The following is an 18,470-nucleotide window of genomic DNA, read 5'->3' on the forward strand; positions in this document are numbered from 1 at the left end:
AAGACTCACTTGTTCAAGCTGGCTTTTGTATGACCTTCTTCACCTCTCTCTCTTTATTCTGCTCTCCCCACCTATTCCACCTTCCTCAGGATCCACTGGTTTCCCTCTTTCCTGTTCACTCTCTTTCTTAACATTTTTTTAATCACAATTGTCTCTTTTTGCTCATTTTAAATATATTTTTAAACATTTTCTAAATACTTTTTTATATTTTTACGTTTTTTGTTTTTGTGAAGCGCCTCGTGATTTTTATCTTGAGAGGCGCTATAGAAATGATATTTTCTTCTTCTTCAATAGCAGTAGCAGATTTAAATTCAAGTGTAGTGCAGAGTTTTTACCTGAGGACGACGCAACACTGACAGATTTAGGCAGAATATTTAAATTTTAACTAGGATGCATTAAAGTGCCAAAATATTGACTACAGCACTATTAGACACTCCTTTATATAGTTTATCAGCAAAAAGAGGTTGATTTGGGGGTGAATTACTCTTTAAACACAAACCCTCCTTTAATTAAACAGCAAGTCACCCCCTACCAGAGTATTACTCCACTCCCACTTCCTGTTTGAAAAATGCAACAAATGCTGTTGCCTAGCAGAGAGGGTGTAGCAGCTAACAAAGACACACACACACAGGCTCACAATGACATTGTGACATCATATGGTACCAGCTAACATTCTAGGGTACCTCTTAGCTAATTGCAATGGTAGATTTAAATTAAAATGCAGTGCAGAGTTTTTACCATGGCAACGGCACAACACTGACAGTTTTGGGCAAAAAAATTAAAATTTTAACTCATTTCAGTTCAAAAATACTTTATTAATCCCAGAGGGAAATTGATTGCTGTAGTAGCTCAGAATAATAATAATAATCAAGTCATCAAAGAGTTGTTGTATATTACAATGGCTGTTGGCAGGAAGGATCTCCAGTAGCGGTCAGTGTTGCAGCCAAACTGAAGAAGCCTCTGACTGAAGACACTCTTCCGTTGTCGGACAGTCTTGTGAAGAGAACGCTCAGGGTTGTCCATCATGTTCTTGATTCTCTGGAGAATCCTTCTTTGCATTATCTCCTCCAGCGGTTCCACAGTCGTCCCCAGAACAGAACCAGCCTTTTTTATTAGGCTGTTGAGCCTTTTCAGGTCCCTGCTTCTGATGCTGACCAGCACCTGATTTATCATTGCCCATTATGATCGATGGAAGAGATGGTTTGAATTTCCGTTTTCTCTGTCTCTGTTTTGCTCCTGCTCTGCACCCACGCTTCTTGCGTTTTAGCGCTGCTCCCGATTGTAAACCAGTTTGTTACCATGGTTACGCATCATAACAAATGCTCAAAAAGTGGAAAAAAGAGAATAAATTGTAGTAAAAATCCTCTTAAGCTTCACAGCACCAGAAACAGAAAAGTAAAATGTCAAAAAGATACAGTTTCTTTGAGAAACTAGAGGAAAAAATGTCCAAAAAAGGCAAAACTTACATATAGTCAACAGAGCTACTCCAACATGCAGCCACCCAGAGCAGCGCAGTTCCGGAAAATGCACTAAAGTGCAAAACTATTGACTACACGTGTCTGCAGCACGATTAGACACGCATTTATATAGTTTATCAGAAAAAAAACCGGTTGATTTGAGGATGATTTGCTCTTTAAGGGATGTCAATCTAGTGCATTTAGTTCTGGTGTTTATTGAACATCCTCTTCGCTGTGGCTTTGTTTTTATGTTTGTTCTGACTAATTTAAATGTTTAGAATGTGTAAAATTGTGGATTTAAAAAAACCTAAAGGACTTTACCTTTCAAAAGAAATGAAGAAATAAACAGCAACAGCAGTTACATAACCTGTGCAAGTTAAAATCAAACCATGACACTGTTTTGATCACGTGGTTGGTTTGTTAACCAGCTCGCATTAATAAAGCTCAAGTTCAAAGTTCAGTCGACTTTTCCTGAACCCAGAAATAATAGAATCTGGAGGTAAATCTGGAGATTATAATCGCGCTAATTCTGGTTTTAAAACTCTTCTACGGACTTCATCTCTGCGTTCCCTCCTATGGCGTCCAGGCGGCGCTGTTTCCTCCGACATTTTCTTTGTTTTTTTTCCATCTCGCCCGCTGTCCGAGCCCTCCCAAACGGCGGCTCGCTGTTTTAAAACATTTTTTCCCATGGCGGAGGACAGTGAATCCGCGGCCAGTCAGCAGAGCCTGGAGCTGGACGACCAGGACACATGCGGGATAGACGGGGACAACGAGGAGGAGAACGAGCTAATGCAGGGGTGAGGATGGCCTTTCCGAGCGGCTAGCGCAGCTAGCTAGCTAACGTTAGCGGACACAAACGTAACCAAACGGTTAACAGGCTGCTTTAAAGTGTGGCGTGTTGTTCTGAGAGTGTGTGTGGCTTTGTGTGTTTGATTTTATTAACAGCCGGTGTGAGTGTTACGTGCCGCCAGGGTCCAACCTGAATGTCATCGGTGTTGGGGCAAACCCGGCTAACAGCAAGTAGCTCAGCTGTCAGTCGTTGCTATGGCAGCTAAGGGTTAGCTCTGCGCGTTTGTGTTGGTCGTTACAGCAGTCCGGGGGTAGACCTGGGGGCCAAGAGGAAGAAGAAGAAACAGAAGAGGAAAAAAGAGAAGCCCAGCTCGGGGGGAGCCAAATCTGACTCTGCGTCCGATTCTCAGGAGATAAAGGTGGGATGATCTCAACCAGAGCCTAAAGGAAGCTGTCATTAGTGGGTGGGGGGTGAGGTTCGAGCCAAAGCCTAAAGGACACACCTGGTCATTTAGAGGTGAAACCACATTCAGATACACCACTCACCACAAAGTTAGTCACTCATAAAGTCAGAGGCCAAACCTGAGCTTCTGATTATATGGAAACAAAGTCAACAAGAAAGCAATTCATCTTTATTTATTTAGTTTTGTTTATAAGCTCCTGTTGACAGCTTCAGGGAGGCAGGCGTCTGAGTGACAGGTCACTTCAGCTGCTTTTTCCTCATTAAAGATAACAAACACACGAAAGAGAACCAGCAGCAGTCAGTCCTCTTAAACAGGCAACACACCTTTAGGTTTCTGCAGAACGGTTGTAATTCTCATGTTTAAGCGTTTGACATCTCAGTTTATTAACTAGTCTTGTCTCTTGTTTTAAATACGAATTTCATAAACTCAGAACCCTGGCTTGCCCATTCATAACATGCAGTACTTCCAAAGAGCCATGGAGTTGCTGTCCTGCCAGGGTCCAGCAAGGAGCGTCGATGAGGCAGCCAAGCACAAGTACCAGTTCTGGGACACCCAGCCCGTCCCAAAGTTAAGTAAGTGTCCACTAAAACCGAGTAGCGTGGAAAACAGCGATTTTTATTGGACCGTGGCAAAGTGTGTTTCTGTCTAACCCTATTATCACTATTTTACACGTTGAAATAGCACTTAAAGTTCCAACGAATCATCTTGACGAGGTAAAAAGAGCAGAAAATCTTTTAAATGTAAATCAGTTGTTAGACTTTGGTTTTAAAGCTGGATTTATTCAGTAACCTTGTGTTTGCAGTCAGCTGATTTCTTTCATCGGCATCTTGATACGTTTTATGTGCTCACTCAACTGTCCATCCCATAATCCCAACAGCTGTGGCATACAGTGGGGCTCTGGGTTTTTCAGTGCTAGGTGGCATCAGATTAAACCGTTTCCATGACAACCAGAGTCAGGTCTCCCGTCACAGGCCGGCCTGGTGGACACAGCCAGCTGATGCCGTCAGCTGTTGTCTTGTTCTTGTTACGTTTCTACAAAAGTGAGACGCTTTGTGTGACTTGTATCATGTCGGGAGTGACTCTGTGCTGCGATTGGACGGTAGGATTTTACCTGCGAGTTATCCGTTTTTGCAGATGAAGTTGTGACGACTCACGGGCCGATTGAAGCTGACAAAGAAAACATCAGACAGGAGCCATATTCTTTACCTCAAGGCTTTATGTGGGACACGCTGGACCTCGGTAATGCAGATGTAGTAAGTAGAGATCTTGTTTTAAATGTTCACGTGTGAATCGTAAACATTTGCAATCCTTTACAATGTTCATTATGTCCTCCTTGTAAATATTAAACAGGTTCTCTTGCTTCGGACGTGAAGGTGTTTCTAGTTACCTTTTACACGTTTCGACCGTCGTCTGCAGTCTTCTTCACAGGTGTCACAGGTGTTTGTGTGACGCGTCTTTATCAGCTGTTCTTCTGTGTTGATCGTTTTCCCTTGATCCCGGTCCGTGAGAGAGGGTGCTCGCTGCAGACCTACAAAGGCGGAGCTGCACCATAAGGTGGAGCTGCACCAGAGTCAGCCCCGCCCATTCACGCAAACTCAGCCTAGCCCACTGACTTCCGTTTTTGTTTTTCAACTTTATCGCAAACTAACCTGACTCTCATGAATTACGGCTGTTACTAGTTTACAGTCGTTAATGCTATGTTCTGTGCTCCAATTAAACAAGGTAAATATAACTTGCTACATGACAAAGTCTGAATATATCCCGAAATGAAAAGGTTTCTTTTAGCGAATATCTGCCCACAGCCGCTCTAACAAAAGTCCTGTACAACAACATTTGACGGCATCATGTGGGTTCTGGTAGTCCAGTGGCAAGATCGTTTGACTTAAGTTTTGCTTTCCCCTCAGCTGATGCTGGTTCGGTTCTCGGTGGGGTCGGCAACAATCTAGCCAGCTGAAACATTTAATTTGTTCATATTTTTGTTGTAATGTTCATTTTCAGCAAAATATTTATGTCTCTACAAGTTCTTTGAATTTGGTCGTTCCTAAACAGCATTTTAGTTGAAACTCTGCTCACAAATGGACTCACACTGGCTAAATAAACGAATGAATAAATAAAAAAACACATTAGTCATTATATGTTAAACGGCATACCAATAAATTGTTGTAAACATAGTACTGGCAAGTGTAGCTAGAAATGAGGAAAAGTGGTTATAGAATATTTCCACTACTGGGAGGCGAACCTGCGAAAAACTGCATTACAACCAGACACTATAACCACTACACCACCACATCTTACAGAAACTTGAGTGGCGTTACATGTTATTCTTCTATCCAGTGTGTCTTTGTAGACTGGGTGTATGATTTTTCTGGCGGTGTCTCAGAAGAAGTCATTTCAGAAATAATTTGTCAGAAAATTCACAGAATATCCAGATTTGAGAACCAAACCAGACCCACTTCAGGGTGAGGAGACCAAATTGAAGCTGAGATGGGAAGAAAATGCATGAATGAGGCCAAAAATGGCTTTGGCGTGTTTCTTATGAGGAAATGACAATATAACATGATTAAAAGTTCCCAAAGTTAGATTTTTAATTATATGGAACCTTTACAAAAACTGTTCAATTCACTTCTCAACTCCGTCCTCAATCTTGCATTTTTTAGCTATAACACCCTCTTTGGTTCCAGAATGCTATAAAGTCTGACAACTGGAAGGAATTAGACTGACTCTGATAGAATGGGCGGGGCTGACTCTGGTGCAGCTCCACCTTCTGGTGCAGCTCCGCCTTTGTGGTTCTGCAGCGAGCACCACTTGGTCCGTGATGCGATGATCTGAGATGGCGGACTTGAGGGTTTGCTCCTCTGCTTTTTTCTTTGTTGTCCTTGTGAGTCTTTCTGTTGTTTCCTTCTCGCGTTCCTTCTGATGCTCGTTTCTTCTTGTGTCACATGTTCTGCCGGTTTCCCCCGTGTATGTTTTACTGCACGACATGCGGGGTATTTTGTAGATTACGTTGCACGGAGAACAACCGGTTCAAACGTTGGGTCAGGGAGGCTGTAGAAATAAGGAAACGGGAACATGAACAGAGACGAGGGGGGCCCGTCAGCTGTCTCGCACCTGGGATTCCCTTCTCCGAAGACCAGTCAGCGGAGGTGGGCGCGACCGACCCGGATCTGACAGATCCGGGTCGGTCGCGCCCACTGATAAAGAAGCGTCACACAAACACCTGTGACACCTCTGAAGAACGCAGACGACGGTCGAAGCGTGTAAAAGGTGACTAGACACACCTTCGCGTCCGAAGCCACTATTTGCAACGTTGTGTTTTCTTTTTTCCAGCTGAAGGAGTTGTATACGTTGTTAAATGAAAACTACGTAGAGGACGATTATAACATGTTCAGATTTGATTATTCACCAGGCTTCCTCAGATGGTAAGCAGCTGGTTTATATTTATGTCATTTTACATTCTTCATTGTGCTAAAAGTCTGTTGTTGATGTTTTGAAGGGCTCTGCGTCCACCCGGCTGGTTACCGCAGTGGCACTGTGGAGTCAGGGTGTCCTCCAACAGGAAGCTGGTTGGCTTCATCAGCGCCGTCCCTGCAGACATACGCATCTGTGACACGTGAGCACTCTGAGCTCAGCACGTGTACACTTGTGGGACGGTTAATGGAAAGCCTTTTGCTTTAATGCACGGTCCATGCTCTTTGTCTCTGTTGCTGCAGGATAAAGAAGATGGTGGAAATCAACTTCCTGTGCGTTCACATGAAGCTGCGCTCGAAGCGCGTTGCTCCCGTGCTCATCAGAGAGATAACGCGGAGGGTGAACCTGGAGGGAGTTTTCCAGGCGGTTTACACGGCTGGAGTCGTGCTGCCCAAACCCGTGTCCACGTGCAGGTATGATCAGGAACAGTCCAGGTCGTGGCTTCAGGTGCGCAGCAGCTTCTGTTCGTCTCTCCAGGTACTGGCATCGCTCGTTGAACCCCAGAAAACTGGTGGAAGTGAAATTCTCCCATCTGAGCAGAAACATGACCCTGCAAAGAACCATGAAATTCTACAGATTACCTGATGTAAACACCCCCGCCTCTCAGCCCACAGTCTCACCGTCACACCCGTTCGCCACTTTCACACTTCTCCTCGTGTGCTCCGTCCCACGTAGAGCATCAGAACCGCAGGTCTGCGTCCGATGGAGAGGCGTGACGTCCCCCAGGTCACTGAGCTGCTGCAAAAGTACCTGAGAGGCTTCCAGCTCGCACCTTCGATGGGAGAAGAGGAGGTGGCTCACTGGTTTCTCCCACAGGAGAACATAATAGACACATATGTAGTAGAGGTATGATGCTCGAGGCCCTCACGCGAATGACCCCCGATAAATGAATTCAAATAAATGCTGATGTTTGTTTGGCTGTGCAGGGCGCTGGCGGCGTGCTGACAGATTTTACTAGTTTCTACACGTTACCCTCCACCGTGATGGACCATCCTCTCCACAGGAGCTTGAAGGCAGCTTACTCTTTCTACAACGTTCACACGAAAACACCGCTACCGGACTTAATGAGCGATGCGCTGATCCTGGCCAAAGTGGTAAAAACGAATAACCTCTTTAGAGTTTAGGTTCGTTGCATTTAAAGTCTCACCCTGATTCCTGTTCTGTGCTTTTTGAACAGAAAGGGTTTGATGTTTTCAACGCCTTGGATCTGATGGAGAATAAGGTGTTTCTGGAGAAGCTGAAGTTTGGCATCGGAGACGGAAATATGCAGTATTACCTCTACAACTGGAAATGTCCCCCTATGGACCCTGAGAAGGTCAGCAGCATGTTCCTGGAACGTTACAGATTCGAGTTTGCTTGCTGTCCTCACTGCTGTGGGGTAGAAGCTGTCCTTCGCTCTGCTGGTGGTTCTTCTTTTTGAGGCCCGGTAGAGCTTTCCTGATGGCAGGAGCTCAAAAGAAGTGCTTTCTGGGGTGGAAGGGGTCATGGGTGATGTTCTTGGCCCTGCTGGTGTTGCGTGAGTTGGCGAGAAGTTCTAGGGGAGTGCAGAGGACAGACAGTGATCTTTTGACTCTGCAGGACCTTCTTATCTGCAGCAGCAGCGCCGCACTGGAGCATGCTCTCCCGGTAGAACGTCACCAACAGCTTCCTCTTCAGATTATTCCTCCTGAGGAAGGACGGGCTCTGCTGTGCTCTCCTCATCAATAGTGTGATGTTTTGTGACCAGGTGAAGTCCTTAGAAACGCTGATGGGGGGGGGGGGTCGAGCAGATGTGGAAGTGCAGACCTAGGACCAGCAGTTTAAAGAGCAAGTCACCCCCTACCAGAGTCTTACTCCGCTCCCACTTCCTGTTTGAAAAATGCAACAAATGCTGTTGCCTAGCAGACTGAGAGGGCGGAGCTGCTAACAAATACACACACACACACACACACACACACACACACACACACACACACACACACACACACACACACACACAATGACATTGTGATATCATATGTGTAATGAATCAGATAGGGGGTAACTGGATAAATAAATTGCTTAGAGCTATTTATTTCTATTCTCATTACTTGTGACCAATAGCTGTAATACTCTGTTAATTATAGAACATCGCCTTGCTTGGTCTTCGGATGATTAATTAGAAGGTTCTAGGATTCTTTTAATTGTTAAGGGATCGTTCACACTTTGTTTATGATTCAAGAACCAGTCGGTGTTAGCAAACAAATAAGAATTTATTTTACATTTATGTAGACACAATTAAGACTTAACAAACGGTTTAAACTATCATCCTGTGAGTGGACGGCACTAAAAGACGGGCGTCTGAAAACTGTGAATGTGAGATGATGAATCAGAATCTCCGTATCTTCAGAGAGGTGCGTTCTGGATAAAAGAGTTTGGTTTGCATCTAAACTATTAAGTTGCTATTATCAGAACCACATGCAGACGCTATCTCGTTGTGTCTACCTCACCCGTTTGGAGACCTCGACTGGATCCGAGATGTCCAGGAGACGACGACCCCGCTGCACCTGGTTCGTAGAGAAACCTCGATGCCACCAAATCGGTCCTCAGATGCCTCCGGGTCACAACGATAGATGAATGGAACCAAGCGTCTTCAAATCAACTCTGAAGGAGTTTGAGTCAGCTTTGTTCTGCAGGAAAACTATCTTGTTGTTCAGCTTCGCAGGTGCAAAAGCTTTAAGGTTCTGACAGCGTGTCGAAATCTTTCTGAGCTAGAGATCTGCTAAGAGATGGCCAGTCTCCAGCGTTCTCTCTCGACTGACGAGAAAGCAGAGCGGCTGGTTTATATACCCGCTGTTATCTATGACCAAACTTACCAAGAACCTCAGAAACACGCTCTGAGACGCAGAGTCTCTGAGTCTAGGGACAAGGTTAGTTATGTGTCATGCGTTCTTATCTTAACCTTACTCTCTGTCTGGTGTGATGATGACCTCATCCTGTAAACATACGTAAACAATCCTTGAGTACAGATTCATGAACATTTCATTGCTTAATTATACATGGAAATATGTAATGTTTAATCATAAAATCTTCTTTCTTCAGTGATTATTTTGAATTATAAAAATATAAATAAATATAAAATATTATATCATATGGTACCAGCTAACGTTCTAGGGTACCTCTTAGCCAACAGCGATGGCAGATTTAAATTCAAATGCAGTGCAGAGTTTTTACCTGACAACGGCACAACACTGACAGTGTAAGCTTGGTTTATGCTTGACGCATTCACTTTCCGCGCGGTGATGCGGCTCGCGGATGGAACGCGCTTCACAACTTGCAGCGTTTATGGTTCATGCGGCTCGTCTCTGCGGTGAGCCAGTTTCTCCCAAACTGTAGGGGGCAGCATGGAGCTCTACAGCATGCATCCAACACTACACCATAGTAGAAGTAGAAATTACTGTTTACAACATGGCATTCCAGCATTTTTAACAGCGTCCTCGTCTTTTCCGACAGTGCGAGCTATTTCTCTCCAAGAATTATTAACAACATGTTGATCACGGTGATCTCTGAGAGCTGAGTCATACAAATGTCTGTATTTACCAACCTCTGCCATACTAGTTCTTGCGGGTCCGCCATGTTTTTCCGTCCGTCCGCGTGGTTAGAAATTTTCCGAGGTGCGCGTTGCGGAAATTCTGGGCCGTGCGGAGGCGCGGTTGTTAAAATTATGCAAAATGATGCAACTTTTCTGCGCGGAGCCGTGCGGACCTTGCGGACGCGTCAAGCATAAACCAACCTTAGGCAGAAAATTTTAACTAAAATGCACTCAAGTGCTAAACTATTGACTACACGTGTCTGCAGCACGATTAGACACACATTTATATAGTTTATCAGAAAAAAAAGTAGATTCGGGGTGACTTGCTCTTTAACGTCTGGTATGATTGTGTTGAGCTGAAGTCAACAAAGAGCTTCGTCGCATAGCTCTTCTGGTTTTCGGAGTTGTCGTGTGAACGGAGGTGATTATGGTGTCCTCGGTAGATCGGTCAGCTGTGCAGGCAGCCTGATGAGGGTGGGAGGCTGACTTTGGTGTGGGGAAGGACCAGTCTCACAGCACTTGATTGTTAAACACAAGGTGAGGCTTGGAGCTGCATTGGTGGAGAACTTCAAACCACAACAAGAGAATTATTATTACAGGTTTTGCAGCCCAGAACAGCATTTAGTTGTTAGAAGTGAAAACTGGGCTGATAACCTGCTGATGTTTGTGTTCCAGGTGGGCCTTGTCCTTCAGTAGCAGCTCTCTCCACAGCTGCAGCTCAGCCTCACACGGTTGTTCTGAACCTCCTGATGTTCCCTGACTGGACCTGCAGGTCATCGAGGACGGTAAAAATCCAACCTGGCGACCGAGTGGTGATTCTCCAGCGCTTGTGTCACCAAGAACATTCTCAGCTCACCTGGTGGTGAAAACTGAAACCATCACCCTGAATGTGAAAGTCATGCTATGCCTGAGATATCCTTCAACGCTGCTGACACGCTTTACCGCACCTGAAACAAACAAAAACGGTTCAGCAGGATGCCTTGGCGTTGTGAGTTTTGTTTATAGTTCTTCATCCTCAGCAAGCATCTCCACGGGGGGGCTGGTGCCCCCCTTAGATTCCACGTAAACCAGAAAACACGAGTTGTTGACGATCTCGCCACCCTTCCCCTAGCCGTTAGCGTGCTGCAGCTCCGTGTCTAATCCCTTTTCCAAGTCCGTGTCGGCGGTCGGCTGACTGGACCACCTGCAGGCCTGAAACCTCTCAAAGGAAGTTCCTGAGGCAAAAAGAAACACTTCCTCCTGCATCCCAGGTACAAATATCTAGACCAGTGACGTCATCGAAGAAGCTAATGATGCACACGTTTGTTGAAACAACATTGTTTACATTCAGAGTAAAGTCTGGTAGGACTGATCCGTTCAAAGCATTTTCACGTGTTACGTCTGTTTATTTTGTGTTTTTTTATAAAGAATGTATTGCATCGACAAGCACAATTTACCGAGTTACAGAAGGGTCCGCGTTGTGTGACACGCTCTGGTTTTTACAGCCGACCTGAGCTGTTTTTGTTGTGAGGTGGAAACGCCACGTTTACGCATTCAGGTTTGTTTAGAAAAGGCTGCTAGAAGAAGAAGGCGCCGACAGGCCGTGAGGAAATCAGCAGCTGACGCAGAAACACGAGGAAAACCCGGACGGTTTATTTAGTAGGTAGCAGGAGCGCCATCAGTCCAGACTCCTGTTATCAGTGCTGTCGCCGCTACTCGGATCGTCTGTGAAAAAAAGCGGCAGAAGTCTGATATCAGATGGTAAACGGGCCCTTAGTTAAATCTGGAGACATCAGCCATGTTTGTAGTTTTATATTTTCTGAATTTCTTGTATTTTTTTGATAGAAAACATCCACGGATCACTTTGAGTTTGTCTGTTATGCAACTAAATGTTTTCTCTGTAAATGTACCTTTTAAAGTGTCCCGCCACACCAGCCAGCCTAAAAAACATCCCCGCACAAAACTGGTGACTTGAGTTTGTTAAAGGTTATCAGAACCCAGTTTTAGGGTAAGCTGCTGACCTGTTAACAAGTCTACATTTAGAATATCGGTCTGACTTTACTTCCTGCTCAGTTTTTCTTGCATCCCTTTATGAATCAGCCACAAAAGGACAGAGTGGTCAGTAGATGCTTCAGTGTTTGTTCCCATAGCTGCTGTTTGTTTTCGTTTAGCTCTGAAAACCGAGTCAGCCGCGTGCCTCCTGGATGCTCCGGTTGCAGATGAGTGTGAACGACCTTCCAGCAGGTCAGTGCAGCTGCCACGTTTCACCCAAGCATCACATTTTGGTGGAAACGCGTGAAATCTGCCTTTATTGATGATTCAGACGTTAGACAAGAAACACAGATTCACTTGGGAACCATATTTTTATTCAGTACTATTGTAAACTGTGAAAAAGCTGAAGGACTTGTACCAGCATCATTTAAACACAACCCCTGTGCAAATAATCTGTTTCACCACATCAGCTATACCAGCATGGATATTTGACTGAATAAACTTACTTTAAACGGACATTTGAGTGGCGTTTGTTTCAAAACTCGTAAAATAAACCTAAAACTAAAGATAACATAATATTTAAAGAGCAAGTCACCCCAATCAGCTTTTTTTCCTGATAAACTATATAAATGTGTGTCTAATCGTGCTGCAGACGCGTGTCGTCAATAGTTTTGCACTTTAGTGCATTTTGGTTAAATTTTAAATTTTCTGCCTATAACTGTCAGTGTTGTGCCGTTGTCAGGTAAAAACTCTGCACTGCATTTGAATTTAAATCTGCCATCGCTATTGGCTAAGAGGTACCCTAGAACATTAGCTGGTACCATATGATGTCACAATGTCGTGAGCCTGTGTGTGTGTATTTGTTAGTGGCTCCGCCCTCTCGGTCTGCTAGGCAACAGCATTTGTTACATTGTTCAAACAGGAAGTGGGAGTGGAGTAATACTCTGGTAGGGGGGTGATTAGCTCTTAAGTAGTGTTGTGCCGTTGTCCGGTAAAAACTCTGCACTACATTTGAATTTAAATCTGCCATCCCCTTACCAAAAAGTAGTATATGCAAGTGTACTTTAAGTATACTAATTGTAAACTAAAAATTAGCGAGTATACTTTTAGTTTACTCCAAGTATACATACTTGGAGATATACTTAGCAAAATTGGTTACTTATGCTTAAAGTATGCTAACAGGCTTATACTAAGAAGTTTACTAAAAGCCAAGCATATTTAGATTGTACTTATATTTAAAGTTTTGACTGATATACTTAAGTAGTAGCATATTAGTAGTACATTGTATTTCACTCACATTAACTGCAGGATGTATATAGTAATGTGTTAGTAAATCCTACAAGTTTTTAGCAATAGATCAGCTTTGGTACGAATAGCTCAAAATTGAATATATTGGCTAAGAGGTACCCTATGACGTTAGCTGGTACCATATGATGTCACAATGTCGTGGGCCTGTGTGTGTGTATTTGTTAGCAGCTCCGCCCCCTCGGTCGGCTAGGCAACAGCATTTGTTGCATTTTTCAAACAGGAAGTGGGAGTGGAGTAATACTCTGGTAGGGGGTGACTTGCTCTTTATGTTTCATAAGCAGGACTCGGGTGAAATCGATCTAAACCTGACGACGGGCTTTAGGCTTTCTCAACAATATCAAGTCATCTTTAAAACAGCCTTTGGTTTAAATCCATCCCAGTCAGGAACACTCGTTGGATCAAATGCAGCAGCTCACTGTGGACTAAATTATGTAAAAAATGACTTCTGTGGAAAAGAAGCAGTTGTTTGGTATCACACCAAAAATAAAAAAAAACACAATTTGGTCCTCTAATGGATCCAAATAAGGAAATAATGACGTATTTTTTATTTTATCAATAGAAAAACCATTTTCACACATTTCTTTTGCTGTACGTGGATCATTAAAGAAGCGGTTTCGGTATTTTTGCTCTTCTGCAACAGAAATCATGGGAGTGGTTTCTTTATCACAACTAAAATCAAATCTAACCTCTGAAAGACAAACAGCAAAGAGTTTTTACTCGAGCTTGTTTTAGTATCTTTACTATTATTATTATTATCTGAGATGGATCTCAGCGGAATACTGAACCACATAAAAGGACACCTCAGCGTTCGGATGACAACGATCAGCTGGAAACCAGAATACCGGACAACAGGGATTGTTTTTAACCCTTTAGGCGTCCGATGTTGGAGGAACATAAACCCATGTCCACGCCGAGGCTAGGCAGCAGGTGTGTCACAATCTGACATCATCTGGAAAAACACCAGCACTTCCTAATGCTACCATCAAGCCGTTTTCATTTCACAGGCTTTTTCTTGGGCTTTTGTTTGCGTCTCTTTGCAGGATTAGCAATAATTCTCTTTACTTTGAGAGGCTGTAGAGAACACGGGGAGGGGGGACTCTCTGTGTGCTTCTCAGATTCACTCTCCAGTTTCCGTTTCTGGCCTCTTGGGCCATCTTCCTGACCGGCAGGATGTTCAGGAGTCCCTCTGGATGATGCATTCTGTAGCCAGGCAACATCCAGCGGAGGCACCTTTGGTTTGATGGCATCAATGACATCTGTAAACACCTGGTTGTCTTCAGAAGAACTCCGTCTGAATCCTAGAGCGAGGACGCTCTTCAGCCCCAAAGGTCCCGACACGGTCTCGCTCAGCCGAGGCACCTGACAGGCCGGCGCGCCTCGGGTCACACTCAGGGCTATCAGGTGGTTCATCATGTGCTGAGGCTTGGCGGACTTACAGACCAGCAGCAGCTGGAGCTCGTTCCTCTCCAGAGCCTTGGTGACCTCGTTGATGCCGATGGCCAGCTGTCGTCTGGCCGCCACATCTGTCCAGCCGTTCCTGATGGGATCCCCCACCTGACTCACCTGGGGAGCAGGCTCTGCTTTGGAAAGGGAGCCCCCCTTTTCCCTCTTCTTCCGTGGCCGCAGCACTTTGACCTCCTTTTTCATCAGACCCGTGGAGATCAGTTTGTCCTTCGTGGTTTTCAGGATGAAATGCGCATGACCCTGAGGAAGCGAGCTCCAGCCTACACTCAGTGGAGACGTGAAGGAGGTCTTGGCTGGAACGTGCTTTCTGGCTTTCTTTGCGGACTTTTCTTTGGTTGCCATGTCTGAAACCAGAACAAGAGAAACTGGGATAAACAAACCAAACGAATTAGGAACTTTCTGGTAACTTCAGGATAAGTTATCACACTTATTTACAAATGTATGGTCCCTGAAGTGTGTGTTGGCGTGCTTTCCTTCAGCAGGCATCACTTAGGAGTAAACTGGATCTTCTGGCTAGCTCCAGTCCAACCTACCACGGCAGCCTTCTTTTTAAATTAAAGTGTCCAGCTTCTAAATAAAAATCCGTAATCCTTTCTCTGTGTCCTTAATGCGTCATAGTCCAAACTCTTTTCAAAATCAAACACCAACTTCGCACAGAATTCCAAAAACGAGGCGCAACCGGAACCGGAAGTTGTGGATGAAACGTTTCAGCGGCAGACACCAGAATCCCATAGATATGCATATAAACACATCTATGAAGAAACCCTCCCAAAACAGCCAAATCAGTTCCGTCTTAAACACAAATAAACTCAACAATAATGGGGTTGAAACCCAAAATGAACTTACCTGTAATAATGTAGACGCAGATTTAGAAGTAGCGTACACGTTTGAGACCAACACCACGGGGAAAGTAGGAGGCCGCCATCTTGGTTTGAATGCACAAACTTTATTTAAAAATGATAATCTGCTCCCTCTAGCACTGAAGGAACCGCCTCTATTGTTACAAAGCGCTTTATGAAGCAAAAGTTTCCCTATAATACATACTACACGTTTCTCTGCGCGAATGCGTTTGTGCGCACGCGCGTGTCCTGCAACCAATCAGCGCTCAGATCTGCAGCTCATCTCTCCGTCCTCCCCCTCCTCTGCAGCCCTCAGCTGATAAATATTGCTTTGGTCAGCTGTGGTGCAATCACAACTGCTCTGGACCTTCCGGAACCGACACCCCAAGCTGCACTCCGTGTCTGCTTCCACCGAGATGGCCCTCGAGGTAAACTCCTGACATTTCTGCTTTTATTTAATTAGTTTAGCTCATTTGGGTCTTCATGACATCATCTCTAGCAGATGTTTGGCATCATCCATCTTTGGGAAAAAAATAACAGGTTCACTCGGTTCCTCCTGTGGTTTTTGGCCCTGATGCTGAATGAGCATAAGATTTAAATTCTAAATAACTAACAAGATTGTGATTGTTGACAGAGACTCAGTTTTTAATGATAAATCTGATAATAATAATAAGGATAAAAAATAATAAATTATGCATTTTTTGGAAGGTGGGGTTATTCATCCTAAAGAGGGCAATAATGATCAGCTCTGCAATGTCCCAGATTCTTTGTAAAGCTGATTATTCATGCCGGCACAAAAGCACCAGAGTCTTGAATGAAAGTTCTTTGTTTACGTCCAGCTTGAACAAGTTTGTTTCCCAGGCATTGCTCTGGGCTAGACTACTGTGTGTGGAGCGGTTTTCTCCTTATTGGTGCCTCTTTTCTTTTTTGTTTGGGATGGATTAATCTGTCTAACCTGACAGGTGTTAACAAGAACGTTAATTCTGAACATTTATTTCTGTTGCAGGTAGAGTTTAAGAAGGTAGCGGACGATGTGAAGAAGGTGAAAACGCAGCCTACAAATGAGGAGCTGCTGACTCTGTACGGTCTCTATAAACAGGTCCTAGTCGGAGACGTTAACACTGGTGAGCCGATGCACACAAATGGATTGATTTCCATTTGATGCTTTAAATTCTGACCATTTTATCGTATTCTGTGTGGTCCGTAGAAAGACCAACGGTAGACCCAACAGGAAAAGCCAAGTGGGATGCCTGGCAATCCAGAAAAGGTAACAGTGAATGAATGCATTTCAACTTTATTTCAATTTTGCATTGATTGTGACCACTCAAACAGAAACGGATTCATTCTGTCTTGTTTCTAACTGGAGTCTTTTTCATCGACTCAGGAATGTCCAAGGATGATGCCATGGCAACGTACATCACAGAAGCTAATGGAATTATCAGCAAATATGGGATGTGAGGTTTTTACGGAACAAAGAGGCTGGAGGTGAAGCTGCTGTTTGTCTTGTGTTCCAGGAGGCCTGCATAGGTTTTATAACATTAGTGGTTTGTTTATGAATTAGGCTCAAATGTGCATGACTGAAGGTCAGCAGTACATAACCGCAATAAAAAGTTGATCTTGAAATCAAAAGAGAAAACAAGTGTGCTCAAAAATAAACTTCTTTGATCTTTTTTTGTGGTAAGGGCTTCATTTTTTACTGCAACTTTAGTTTTACTAGAAGGGTGTTTTAAAATGCTCTTAGTTTTATTAAAGAGAAGAAAAGACTGTCTAGTTGGCATCTTGATACAAAAACTTAGTTGTTCTTGCAAAGCTGAACCAAAGCTGATTAGCATGCACAACTCTCACGTTGGTGCACAGTTTTAAAAGGAAATAATCAGCAGTCTCGTCACCAGAATTAAATAGACTTTATTTCAGCAAGTTATTCTTTGCATGAACAAAAACACAAATCATCCTATTAGCAATGCATCAAATTTGATTTCCATAAATGTCTTTAAGTATTTCAGTTGCAAATGTATGACATGTGGAAATGTCACAGAGCAAAGTTGAAAACCACAGATGTCTCTAGCCATGCTTTTGGGCTGAAGCGCTCCTAAATTGAATCCCAGCGCCCATAAAGTTTGAGATTTATTTATTTAATTTTCATTTTTACTGTAATTTGAAGTAGACAGTGACCAAATAGAATTGCAGTTTTTATTTTATTTTATTTTTTTTACTATTCTTTGTCTAAAGAGACTTTTACCAGACTTACTTAGAAACATTTGCTCTGGCTGTAGCACACCAGGCTAAAGGTCAAAGGTGACAGATCATCTGCTGCTGTGGCCCCCAGACTCTGGAGCTCTCTCCCCCTGAGCCTGAGATCAGTGGACTCAGTGGTCTCCTTTAAAAAGCAGCTGAAGAATCACCTGTTCAGGTTTTAATGTGACCTTCATCACCACCCTCTCCTTGTTCTGTTCTCATTCCACCTTTCCCAGGATCCATTGATTTCTCTCTTTCCATTCATTTTCTCTCTCCCTTTCCTTCCATTTTTAATCACACTTTTTCTCATTTTAAACACATTTTTAGATCATTTTAAAAATCTGTCTTATAAATTAAATTTTTGTTTTTGTGAAGCGCCTTGTGATTTTTATCTTGAGTGGTTCTTTCTTCTTGTTGCATTTAAAGAATGGAGAATTGCCGCCCTCTGCTGGCTAAAGGTAGAACAACACTTCGGTCTCCAACAGTACTTAGAGAAGCGAAAATGGGAGTACTGCCCTCCAGTGTCTAAAAGGTGTTACTGCACTTTTGGTCTTTAGAAAATAAATAAAATGTTGCCTTTTTATTTTAATAAAGCTTTAAAAAATGTTTGTTTTGCAGCTAGCTGCTGTTAGCTGCAGCTGTAGCTCATTGATTGATTATTGCTGAACACAGATATTTAAAATAGATTTGAGTTTAAAAAGTTATGACATTCTGGCTCGTCCATTTAGACTAACTATGCTGTTGACTCAAATTTAAAACCTGCAGTTTTAAAGTGGTATACTTTCTTTTGAATGACTCTGCAGGAAGTGCTTTTGAGTTTTCTACTGTATAGGTAAAAGGTTGTAGGTAATATGTAAATGTGTTAGGTGTCCAATATAAATACTGACAGGACGTTTTAGCTAAATGTATTATAAGAATGCGCCAC

The 18,470-nt window shown here is 43.5% G+C and overlaps 3 protein-coding genes across 7 annotated transcripts; 2 read left to right on the top strand and 1 right to left on the bottom strand.

Annotated features, from left to right (window-relative positions):
- The first annotated feature begins 1,922 nt into the window (after positions 1 to 1,922).
- nmt2 (N-myristoyltransferase 2) lies at positions 1,923 to 11,002 on the top strand. Of its 4 annotated transcripts, none has more exons than XM_015950492.3 (12): positions 1,923 to 2,254; positions 2,548 to 2,665; positions 3,141 to 3,282; positions 3,845 to 3,963; positions 6,038 to 6,129; positions 6,204 to 6,320; positions 6,421 to 6,591; positions 6,656 to 6,764; positions 6,854 to 7,024; positions 7,105 to 7,272; positions 7,356 to 7,493; positions 10,404 to 11,002. In XM_015950492.3, the coding sequence occupies exons 1-12, from the start codon at positions 2,145 to 2,147 to the stop codon at positions 10,422 to 10,424; spliced, it is 1,476 nt and encodes a 491-aa protein (XP_015805978.1). In that variant the 5' UTR covers positions 1,923 to 2,144; the 3' UTR covers positions 10,425 to 11,002. The 4 variants fall into 4 exon arrangements, with proteins under 4 accessions (XP_015805978.1, XP_015805981.1, XP_070407310.1 ...); XM_015950495.3 differs by having other exon boundaries at positions 3,171 to 3,282; XM_070551209.1 differs by having other exon boundaries at positions 2,551 to 2,665.
- A 2,972-nt stretch (positions 11,003 to 13,974) lies between these two features.
- On the bottom strand, positions 13,975 to 15,509 carry rpp38 (ribonuclease P/MRP 38 subunit). Of its 2 annotated transcripts, none has more exons than XM_015950500.3 (2): positions 15,318 to 15,509; positions 13,975 to 14,815 (listed from the first exon to the last, which is right to left on the bottom strand). In XM_015950500.3, the coding sequence occupies exon 2, from the start codon at positions 14,811 to 14,813 to the stop codon at positions 14,001 to 14,003; it is 813 nt and encodes a 270-aa protein (XP_015805986.3). In that variant the 5' UTR covers positions 14,814 to 14,815; positions 15,318 to 15,509; the 3' UTR covers positions 13,975 to 14,000. The 2 variants fall into 2 exon arrangements, with proteins under 2 accessions (XP_015805986.3, XP_015805987.3); XM_015950501.3 differs by lacking the exon at positions 15,318 to 15,509 and adding an exon at positions 14,907 to 15,042.
- A 72-nt stretch (positions 15,510 to 15,581) lies between these two features.
- On the top strand, positions 15,582 to 16,980 carry acbd7 (acyl-CoA binding domain containing 7). Its single transcript, XM_054741205.2, has 4 exons — positions 15,582 to 15,738; positions 16,317 to 16,434; positions 16,518 to 16,577; positions 16,695 to 16,980. Exons 1-4 carry the CDS (start codon positions 15,727 to 15,729, stop codon positions 16,766 to 16,768), a joined length of 264 nt encoding a protein of 87 aa, XP_054597180.1. The 5' UTR covers positions 15,582 to 15,726; the 3' UTR covers positions 16,769 to 16,980.
- The last annotated feature ends 1,490 nt before the right edge of the window (positions 16,981 to 18,470 follow it).

This window comes from Nothobranchius furzeri, chromosome 5 (genome assembly GCF_043380555.1).
Source record: "Nothobranchius furzeri strain GRZ-AD chromosome 5, NfurGRZ-RIMD1, whole genome shotgun sequence".
Lineage (NCBI taxonomy): Eukaryota > Metazoa > Chordata > Actinopteri > Cyprinodontiformes > Nothobranchiidae > Nothobranchius > Nothobranchius furzeri.